This window comes from Stegastes partitus, unplaced genomic scaffold, assembly GCF_000690725.1.
Source record: "Stegastes partitus isolate 25-593 unplaced genomic scaffold, Stegastes_partitus-1.0.2 Scaffold329, whole genome shotgun sequence".
NCBI classification, from domain to species: domain Eukaryota; kingdom Metazoa; phylum Chordata; class Actinopteri; family Pomacentridae; genus Stegastes; species Stegastes partitus.
This window is the reverse complement of record NW_007578060.1, coordinates 364,569-376,378: the sequence shown is the minus strand read 5'-3', so window position 1 is coordinate 376,378 and position 11,810 is coordinate 364,569. Positions and strand designations below refer to the sequence as shown.

At 44.6% G+C, this 11,810-nt stretch overlaps 1 protein-coding gene across 1 annotated transcript in view; it reads right to left on the bottom strand.

The window, feature by feature from the left end:
• efna3a (ephrin-A3a) overlaps window positions 1–7,740 on the bottom strand; it is a 66,543-nt gene extending 58,803 nt beyond the window's left edge. Inside the window, exon 1 of the mRNA XM_008283870.1 lies at window positions 7,631–7,740. Within this exon, the coding sequence (XP_008282092.1) occupies window positions 7,631–7,740 (110 nt within the window). The remainder of the gene's footprint in view (window positions 1–7,630) is intronic.
• Between the last annotated feature and the right edge of the window lie 4,070 nt (window positions 7,741–11,810).

Here is an 11,810-nt window from a genome sequence, read left to right as displayed (position 1 = left end):
GAGTCACGACTGTACTCCAATATTGGAACTTGCCAGCATGTAGCGTACAGTAGTTTGTTTATGGAGCCTCACAGGTGAGCCGGTGTGCTCGAGCTGCACAAAGGAATGGGGACTTAGTTTATCTGCACATCCTAAAGGAGGCTGAGTTACATCTAAACCATTTCAAGGCAGGAAAAAATGATTATTTTCATGGAAACAACTTATAAATACACAAGTTTGAGGTCAGTTTTTAGGAGTCAAATAATCAACAAGCAGAAACTTAAAACTTCCACTAGCTGTGACTTCTTCCCTCTAAACTTCTCGCATGGTTTCATTTCAAGTAAAGGATCCAATATCTCAGCAGACATCAAAGATTTGAGAAGAGGCCCAAGAATTGAAAACAGATTTTTGTATCTACACTTTGTTTTTTCTCTTCTTTCCTCGACCATTAATCATCTGAGGAGCCCTCAGATATATCTGGTGTTCTTGGATATAAAACAGTCTATGAAGTAGATCAAACTAGCTCAGCTGCTACAACACCAACACGCTGCTGCTGCTTTATTATTAATAATCTCCTGTTGGATTAGATAATAATATACGAGTCAGATAGACCAAACCAGTACTTAATACGTCAACTACAGTTTAAATACTTTATGTACCTTGTGTAGCTTTCTTCATGCAGGACTTTTACTTGCCGTGGAGTATTTTTACATTGCTGTAATATAATAGTTCCTACATTATAATATCATGTTTTAGCTCTCGTCTGGCGCACCACTTCCACGCTAATGCTTATTGCCCCCTTTAAATGGAGCAGCAGCACCCTAGAAAAGCACTAATGGACCCATGTGACCCTCTCCCCCTGCAATCCCGGCTCAAACATCGCACACTGGGCCCGCGAGTGCAGGTCACGCTGTACATTTTACAGCAGCCGCATGTTCTCCTCCGACAAATGCGTTTAATGTCATGACTCTGTGCAGCTACTTCACCAGGCAGAGCATTTAAATACCTCCGAATGTTAAATTTGAGCAGCACGGCCCCTCCAGCTTCCTCACAACAATAATACTTTCATTTTTGCCAGTAGGTAGCTTCCCATCCAATCCACTTACATCACACTTTCAAGCTCTAAAGACTTTGCTATCATATTTGTAATAGAACAGTTTCGCTTGAAGATGTACTGATTTAAATGTTCCCTCTAACAACATAAGAGGGATACATTAAGCCACTGGATGTGCCGGCTGCCGCTGCTGAGGGGTCAAATTACTTTTTGTCATTCTGGATGCACAGAGCACTAGAGAGAGATTTCAATTTTCTTCAAATATTCTTATTACAGAGACGACGGCTGCCAAAGGGTCTCAGACCTTCATATAATTACATCTTCAATAGGAAAAATCTCAATTATAACAGAATATCTAATTATTACGCTGCCCGTATCCGAAATTGCCCTCACATAAAAAGGAAACCGGAGCCGTATCATCCACTAAGCTGTGAGGACAGTTTCCACTTCTCGTAACGCCACTGTTGTTAAGCACCCAAGAGCATTAGAGGGAAGACCTGTCACGGCTCAAGACCTGAAGGGAATGAACAGAGAACAAGATATGACAGAGCACAAACCTGTGTCCTCACTCGCTGCCTTTTTCATGAAGGGACACTGATAACTCTGAGGGCGCCGGTCGGAGCAAAATATCACCTCAATTGCCATACTTCAGCAGAGGCCTTCTGCTTCAATAAAAAAACAAATTATTTTGACCAACTGCTGTGGCTGCCATATCGTTTTCCAGGCCATGTAGCGTAACAAGGCCCATTTCCCAAATAATCAAACTCCAGCCAGTGACCATCCACCTATCAACAGCTTTGATCTTTTTACATGGCAGCCATTTTCATCATAGCAGCAGTGTAATTTCCCAGTGGGTAACGGGCACGGCGGTGCAGACTCCCAGTGTAATGTACTGTGGAGCTACCAATCGGAAGTTGGAAAGCCCTCTTTGTAGGAAGCATTTGCATTCAAATCATTGAGTCTGAAATTGGTTCTACCTGTCTGGGATCAGGACTATCTCCTGTGGGTTCCCACTGCCAGTTAAGTGCAGTTTTTATAGCCTTGAAGGGCAGGAATGCTAATGGCTTTTGATAGCATATGAAGGGTCTAACTATGTTTTTCTTTGGACTCGCCTTCACCCGGGGTAACTCGTAGATGAGTCCCATGGCACCTTCCCATCAGAGCCCATGAACAGCTCATAATGGCGCACAAAATCTGGCAATTCCTCACAATAATGAAGCTCTGCAGGGCTTGGAGTGCCTTGGACCTCCAGAGGGGCCGGAGAGGATAAAGAAGTAGAGGAAACGCCAAGATGGAAGACTTTCCTGTGACGGAGTAATAGTTAAAGTTTTCACAATCTACCTTTGGTCCACATCTATTAAATTCCACGTTGATTAAGTGCCTCCTCCTGAGGTTTTCTCCGGGTCCCCACCCACCTTTTAATTTAACTGCACCGTAGAGTCAAATTAATGTTTACCAATAGCAGCAGCTAAGAACCAGCATTAATACTTTTGTGCTATTTTCTGTAGTCTTTGCAATTATTTTCCCACAAGCGTGACTGTGTCGAGAATTCTAATGACGCGTCTCACATAGAGAGAAGCAGATCTTTATTGATGGAGTGAGTTCGGTTTTTTTTTCCTTTTTTTTTTTTTTGACTAAGCTTGTTTTAAATTTATGCAGATGAGCTGCGAGACATTTGGCAAAAACAAGTGCATGCTGATGTTCTCACCTAACCTTTGAATCAGTAAAGCGAGCAGAATCTAAAGTACGCTCTGATGAAAGCCTCTTCGTTCTGAACTCGTGGAGGAATAACTTACAGTTTGTTTAGGTCTCGCACACTTGTTCGCATTTTCCTTTCATTTCTACGTTACAGAGGGCTGTTTTCTTTAAGACGCAGATTTATTCAAAACACATATTTTTCTTGCATCCATGCACAGCCTCATGTTTTTTTAACCTTTGTTTTCTCTGAAGCTTGCAGCGAAGGCGAGCCCTTGTTTAGTGCAAACACAGTAAAGGCCTCCAAGGAGCTTGAACCCCGGAGCAGTGACTGACAAGGCCGTACTAATCAATTCTCAAGCATGCTGTTCCGAAGGCGCTGCTTGATCTGGGCTTCCCGCGCTGAGCTCCAAGTGCTTCATGGCAATTTACTGACACCACGAAATCAAATTAAAAATGCATTTGGAAATTGATCACCTGATGCACCCAGATTGATTGATGCTCAGAAAAGCAACCCGGTTGTGTTTTTTTTTTTTGTTCGGCCGGAGTCCATTCTCCTCCTCAAACCATATAAACGCATTGATCCGCACGCCCACTCCTGGATCCATACGAACCATTAAATATCCTTTCAGTGTTTCTCTGTCCATCTGTGTGACTCACAGCAGATTCCAATGAGCTAAAAATGGTCAGCACACCCCTTTATCAGCCCAGTAAGCTTTAGGACACCACTGCAGATCTGTGATTTAATGAAGCTAGGTGATAATGTCAAGTTAACTATCCGTTTAAAGGCACTATTCATCAAGCTAATCTTTTGGATGGATAAACCAGACCAAAAAAAAGCATCCGAATGTTCACATGCAACTTGAATAGTTGGAGAGAGGAATCCTTCATTAGGGATGGAGAGACATGTTTAATTCAAAAATAAATAAAAGGTCAATTTGCACTTTTCAATCAGTGGTATTCACGCACATTCATTCTCGTTTAGCACAACTGTATCCGGGGGGGAAAGAGAAGAAGAAAAAAAAAGACTGCACACAACCCTAATGCTGTTCGAGGCGCTCGTGTGGTACAATGAAAGAACAAATTGAATGCCAGCGAGTAAGATGCATTTGTATGCAAAATCGCCAAGACAGCCAAGAGACGGAGCTGCAGGCGGACGAACGTGCATGTAATCAGGTAGCAAATCTGCTCATCTCCCACGTCTGCGCCGCCGTGTTGCACGGGCCAGAGGGGCAGGTGAATGGCGGCGAGCTATTGTCTCTGAGCATCGGTCCACATGAATGACCCAGCCTGTGTCCACATTAGCACGGATCAACTCCTGTGGGTATCATCTCCTCAGAAAACAGCAGCTACAGCACATTCGGCCAATAACCTAACTTCCATATCCGGTAAAACCCGCGCTCTCTTTCACCCTTCCTGACTTTTGGCCAACTCAATCAATCTTCCCCCCTCTGCTTTTTTTTTTTTTTTTCTCCTAGTGAAAGACGGCTCTGCTTTCCTACCTTTTCAGCGAGCTCTCCTTCCATCCCGCCACAATCTGTCCATTACACCCACCTCTTCACTACAGTGCTGTCCTTTTTCCTTCTCCCCGTCTGTTTATTGAAGTCTCCTTATCCATCACCTCACACATCTCTCCCTTTTTCTTCATTTCTCATTAACAATCACCTTTGCTGCAGCTAAATATCTACAAAGTTCTCCCTGCAGGGCACCAGGCTCTCCTCCTGGCCCACAGGGAACCACCTTCAACTCTAGCCGGGCCCGCACACCCACACAGCCCGACCTGGCGGTTAATGAGGCTGTTGAGTAAGACGGCACCTCGACTCAACATTGATCACCAAGTCTCTGTACCTCGAACTCGCGGGGAAGCTATTTGTCAAGGTGATAATTTATTTTGTAGCGCCAGAAATGGTGTGCAGGGAATTGGGCTTGGTTTTTTTTTTCCTTTGGTGTCGTGTGGTTTAAAAGGCTTGACAGACACCATTTCAGGTCCAAATCAGGGTCATAATGTGTAGCATGAAACACGCAGAGCCGTAAATCACTGAGGATCAGCCACAAACAACGAAAGAACTTTCATCTTGCTGAGCAGGCCAGGGAACGGAGATTTAGCAAAGAGATGTGTGGCATATTTTCAAACTCTGCTTTCCTTTTTCATGCCCATGTAAAGGCTTTCTGCTTTGGTGGTACATTAATAGAGGCGCTGTGTTTCTTGGGGGAAGGTGTGGGAGACTGAATGAAAGCCAGGCTGCTGTTTTCATCATGCTGACACGGGGGTGCCCAATTATGGGGATGCGCCCTGTGTAACCAGTGAGGCCAAACACCTGATGGGAGGAGGTGGCGGGAGCACAGGACGATGCTTGTGGATAGGCGAGGCTACCGCAGTGCACCGCTGCTCCCGCGTGCTCACAAGATGTTCCACATCTCCCCCCTCTAATTGGCAGATGGCCTCAGATGCGAGATGATTTAATGGCCTGCGTGTGTGTTTTTTCCTGCCTCAGTCAGCCATTAGCAGGGACATCTGTAACGACTTGGCCAGGCGCGCTGCTGAGAGCGGAAGCTGAGACCAACACTTTCTAATGGGGGGTAGTGCGGTTGTGACGAACTTGGCCGGTAATCAAACAGCTCCGAGTTATAGGTTATGATAATCGAGACATCTCGTTTCAAAATGACCGAGGCAGAAGAAAGAGCCGTAGTGAATCGTCTGATGTTGTTTACCTCAGAAAAGTTGTAAGGAATCAAACAGCGCAGTATTACCGGGCATCGACTGTGTAACAATCCACTTTGGACTCTCAGTACACCAGAGCAAGACATTTCTAGCTGAGCGTTATCATAAAAAGCCATTTTCATGGCTTTGGTACAAACAGCTTGGCTTCCAAGTGATCCCATTTCTTGCAGCTGTGCCATAACCATCTGTGCTGAATGCTGCGCTCAAGGGTAAAACATTAAGGCCTCAACCAGAGTCTGGCCCTAAAGGCCTCTGGTTTCTGGCTCTCTGACGCTGCCTTCATTTTCTTACTGCTCCCTCCTGAGTGTGTCTCTATAACGAGAGCTGGATGAGGAAAGGAAGCTCGCTGTGGAACAAGCGAGGCCTTCAGCTGCTTCTCTTTGCATGTAGACACAGTTGTGGAGAAGTGGCTCCAAGCCTAAGGCCTTTTAAAGCTTGATGGCCATCAGTATTCTTGCCATAGCCTCTGAGGATTTGTCTGCTACCTGCAAACTGGGTCAGTTTTTGCATTATTTTAGAGATTTGTATCTTGCTGTGGAGAAAGAGGAGGTTTTGCACACGCAGGCATGAAGACCCACACCTGCACTTAGTCTGTGTGTGTGTGTGTGTGTGTGTGTGTGTGTGTGTGTGTTTCTCTGCCTCTCTCACACACACTGGAGTCTGAATTCATTAATATGAGCACATATTTGTCATTTTAACACATAAATGTCAATTTAAAGCCAAAAAAATGTGCTAACACTGTAATGAATAACTGCACTGAGCAACCGCACCATGCTGTGAAAATCATTTTAGACACCAAAAGACTAATTAAAATTGATAGATAGCACTAATACTGATTGCGACACTCAAAAACCTGTGCACTTTTACAGCACTTAAATGCAGCTAAGTCTCGGCTAATATACCGCTTCTCTATTCATGTCACACTGATGGGATTAACTGCAGTCATAAATCTAAAATAGTTCTGAATGTGTCTCCGTCATTCACACATTAACATTAATGAGGACGTGACGGCGCTGCAGCACCACCTCGACTATTTCCACCAGGTCTCACAGCCGTTTGTCTTGAGGAAAACTTCAAATATTTGAATCTTCCCACCTTTCGCACGCATTCAAATATAACTTTCATACAATTCTAATCTCCTACTGTATGCGTCCCCTCAGCTGAGAGCCGGGGAGGTGAGCGAGGGACCAGGGGCAGATGGGGGGGCGGTAATGAGATGCTGGGGAAAAAAAAGGGAATTGAGGGGGACAGGCTGGCTGGTGAGACACAGTAGAAAAATAAGAGAGGGGAAGAAAATAACCAAGTATGAGATAGAGAGAGGCGATAGGAGAGACCCGTGTCTGAGGTGAATACAAATGGACAGAGGAGGAACACAGATAGAAGAGGAGTGAGGGGGGGAGGCAAAGAGGGAGGTTGTGTGAGGAGAAGAGATAAAAGAATGTGAGAAAGATGGATTCACTGTTGGCTAATGAGAAGACAAAGGCAGTAGGATCCACATCGATCTATGCCCCACAGCAAGCTGCCTTTATACAGGTAGAGAGATAGGAGAGCCCGAGGAGGCTTACCTGAGGTAAGCAACCTTACAGTTGTTGGAGGGAATCAGAGTCCAAAAATAGGCTCAGATGTGCGTACGTGTGGCTGAATGCATTAATGTACGTTAGTTTGTGTGCCGGTTTGAGCCGTGTGTGTGGATTGTGCACTGATGCTGCACGGGGAGGGCAGGGAGGTGCATGACAGGCACAACCCAGATCAGGTAAATGAAAAGATAACCGCTTAAATGAGTCATTGCTGTGAGGCAGCGGATGGACTAAATGTGAAGACAGAAATCAAATATTTATGGAGCAAAGCACTCTGCAGGCAGGGTGAAGACAAGGAACAGAGCAGAAACTGTTTCCCACTGGAGACGCATTACTGTACTCAAACTGATTAAATGGTTGGAGAACAAACCAACAAAGAGAAAATTAAAAATGAGGCTCAGAAACACTCAGACAGTTCAAACCTATTGGAAATTAGCTGATTTGTCTATTTAGAAAAATGTGCTTATTCCATGCATTGTCATGTATTTCAGTGGTGGAATAAAGGAAGCTGACCACTGTCTTGCAAACAAGTTACCAGCACAGGTGCGCATCGACAAAGGAAGGAGCCCCGGCTCGGAACGCGCAGGAAGAAAAGCCACTTACAGCAGGTTTGAGCTGTTCCAGTACACCGCATGCCGGTTGCTGGCTCTCGAAAGGTGCAAGTTTGTCAGCGCCAGCGTGATGAGGCTGAGAGAAAACGCTGCGAGAGCCATAATCCCTCCGGTCCAGCCTCGGCTTCCCCCCTGTCTTCCTTTCTGCGTCCCCCTGCTCCTGTCTGTCCCAGGCGATTCGCGTCGTTCACAACATCCCAGCGGTCAAAAAAATTGCGTTTTCAAGTTCCCGGTTACCTTAACAACGAGCTGCTCAGATGAAAAGAACGGGGGTGACTCTCTGGTCTGAGTGGTTACGTGTTCTTCAACTCAGATCCCATCATAACGAGACCCATTTGGGCATCTGGGACGCACTTTCCAGTCACTCCTTTTGTTTGTTTCCAAGGAACAATACAGGTGGAGGAAAAAGACAAGAAAAAAAACCCAGCTGCCACGTTCACAACTGACAGCTGAGGTCGGTGTTTATGGGTCTTTGCGGAGCTTTAAAGTCGCATCCAAGCCGCTGGATCTGTGTTGGACGGTTTGTGTACCTGGCGCTTCTCTCATCATCACCAGCAGCAGCAGCAGCAGCAGTTACGCGCTGCGCACAGAACGCACCAAACCCGCCCTCTGATGGCCGAGACGCGCTCACATGTCCATCCATCCTGCTGCCCCGCCCCCCCTCCACCACCTCCTCCACAACGTGCACTTGCGTGTGCGCGCGTTTCCGTCTCCCTCACTGTTATCCTCTTAATTGGATCGTTTCGACTGGACACAGTTCTTAGAGGATCAGTTGTACTTTGGTGAGGAATTAGGTTAAAGATTACACCGAGGCAGCAGTGTGAGGATAAGGATTAGAATTAATGTTTGCTCGAGTTTTGGGAAGTGAAGGTGAGATTTTTAGGGGAGCAGGTTAATGGACATTCATTTCACAAACCATTAAAACAATAAGAGCCTGTGCTGCAAAACCCCTTAATTAGTAATTAGGTCAGAGCCAATCAGTCACTGCAGCACCCAGTGGCTACTGCTGCTGCCTTAATGTGTGCCTGATGCTTAACATTTCAACAATCCGGTTGTTCATTTGCATATTTTGGCGTTTCCCATCTGGTGGAAATCATTTTTTTAAACCTTATTTTCACGTCTATAGAGTGTTTTTAAATAAGATATAAGACAAAACTATGAATCCCAAAGGGAGTTCTGTCGCCAGATATTGCACAGAAAACAATATTACATAACAGAAATGCAGTGCCTAGTAGAAAAGCAATAAAACGTAAGTACAATGTATTACTGAAAATAAAGCTGCGTAAGCCACGATAAGACCGGAATAGAAACCGTAATAAGTAGTACTGGCAAGGAGGTAGTAAAAGAATATCACACAGGATAATAAAATATTGCACATGAAATTGAAATATTGCACCAGAAAAATGAAATGTTACACATTGGATTAAAATATTGCACCTGCAAAATGACATACTGCACATTAAAATGAAATGTTAGCTGCGTCGTTCAGCAGTCGGCACAGACGCTCAGTATTTCCACCGTGAAACTACGGTGAGCTAATGACAGCCTCAAACATACGGATTCAGATTTCCTGGGTTTCATATGTGACAAATCTAAGTAACCAATCCTGTCATCTTGCAGGGTGGGACTCTCCCTGACATTATTCTTCTTTAGAAATGGTTTCTGGTGCGAACGTGCATGTCTGAAACACTCCAGTATTTTAACTTTCTATTGTGTAGTGTAGTTTTACAGTGTTCAAGTAGAGATGTAGGCGAGCTGGTGTGCTCGAGCTGCATGGAGTTGGGAGGAGTGATTGAAGAGAGACTTCACCTTCTATAGGAAGAAACAGGGTAGGGTCACATTTAAACTGTATTAGGGAAAAATATGATTATTTTCATTTTAAAAAGCATCTACCGTAATTTCCGGACTATTGCGGCACCTGAATATAAGCCACACCCACTAACTTTCAAAAGAAAACCAGTTTTGTACATATACAAGCCGCACTTGTCTATAAGCCGCAGGTGTCCACGTTGTAACATGAGATATTTATAATTAAATACGTACCGGTAATGTACACAAACACGTAAATGCTTTTTTCCAAACAGTGCCTGTAACACGGCTGGTTAAGAAAGTAAAAACTACAGCAGTCTACCAGGAAAAGTCATTGATCGCTATCTTCATCTTCCTCCTGCACTAAAACCACTAAAGTTGTCTTCTTCAGTGTCGGAGTTGTCGCTCTCAACGTCATTTTGGTCTCGATTCAAATTCGTAAAAATTGTAAAAATCCATAAATTAGCCGCGTTCAAAGTGTGTGAAAACAGTAGCGGCTTCTATTCTAGAAATTACGGTAAATATGTGACTTTGATACACAAAAATGACTTTTAAGAGTTAAACCAATGAGCAGAGAGGTTCTTACGTTGTACACTAACTGTTACGATAACTGAAAAACTGCATTTATACTCTGAAAGTACATTGTTGTTGCTGTGCGTGAGCTTGTTAAAACACTTCAGAGATTCCTGATATATTGTTTATTGAGTTATTTTCGGATCATCCCCTACAGACTGCTGCTATCAGAACCCGCTGTGATATCTGCTTTGCGTGACTCACTCCACAATGAAAGACGTTAAAAATACGACGCAGGTCACATCTTGAAAGTTGCACCGCCGTGTTTTCTCCTGCTGGATGGACGGGTCGGGCTCAGGGTTCAGTTTGGGACGAGGCCGGAGGAACACGCTGAAAAGACTAAAGTCTTCTCGGGCTGTCAAATGATTCATTATCACACATTTTATCATTATCACAGCTAATTGTGGGCACAGTGTTCACATTCGTGTCAGCAGCCAGCAAAGAATGGAGACTGCTTCATACATAAATGGGTGATGAATTGAAGCCGTCTAACAGTGGGTTCAATCTACATGATGTACAGCTGATGATGGCTCAATGTCGTCTACCTTGTAAATTAAAAAATATAAATGAAACAGGAAAAACATTTGGAGTTTCAGTGCTTTCTTTTAAATATGAGGTTATTTCAGATTTACATTTCAACAAGGGGTTAAGGCTAGAATTAATAGAAAATGAATACAGTTAGTCGAAGGCCGTTGCCATGTAATAACACACATGTCTGAGTAATTATATGCATGTGTATCTGTGTGCATATGTGTGTGAGAGACAGTGAAACACAGACTGAGGGGGAGTGAGAATTCGGAGACTTTAATTAACCTGTTTAATTCCGCCGGTGGTGGTTTAACCACTCTATCTAGCCTAACGGCAGCCCACGGTATTAATGGCTCAGTTAATTCTAAATATTAAGCATTAGCCTCGGTTTGATTAACTCTGCCAATTTCATATCTCATAATGGTGTCCTTTTTGCCGAGGATATCAGTGATATTCACACCCATAAACACGGCCGTGGACGCTGTTGGTGAAAACTTCAGCTGAGTGATCCAAAACATTAATCTGAATTAGCTCCGATGATAAATGGTCGTTCATTACGCTTCTTAGCCGAGTCCCTGAAGGTCAGAATTCGCACTTCTGTGAGCGAGGAGAAAGTAGCCCGAGTCGGTTGTAGATCTGCTGCCTACTTTCCCCTCGTTCAGCTCTCATTCATACACACAGTCTGTCTAGTTTGCTCTCGTTTGCTCTCACTCACTCTCTGCCTCTCTGTTGTTTTTGTCAGTGATGACGCCTCTCTTGAGTGCCCTCCAGGCATGTTGCCGTGGCGACTGGAGTAAAGGGGCGGATGAAAGAGCAAGTACCATCACTTTTCTCCCCCCTCAACTCTCTCTCTCTCTCTCTCCGTCCCACCACCTATCTGTGCAGCTCCACTGGATCACTCGCCTCCATCCACTCTAACATTTGTGATCCTTTTGTCGCCTCTCACTCAGGAGCAAAGTGCTGCATATGAGGAGCATATTTTTCCAATTCTCCATAAACTGATGATCTCTCGGTTTCCCCCCGTCGCGCGTGCCGACCACACAGCGCCGATGAAACTGAGGTGAAAATATAGGCAATGACATTTAATATGTTTCCCGGCTCCGTCTCAAGCAGCCAGGGCGCAGACGCGTATTCATAATGTGCATTTGTGCGCATTAGTGTGTATTCTGAGCACGTGACTGAGGGAAGCTTCCCGGTGTCATAAGTTATTGAGCACATTTGTTCTTCCGACTTTGCACCACGTGATGCCCTGTTTGCGTATT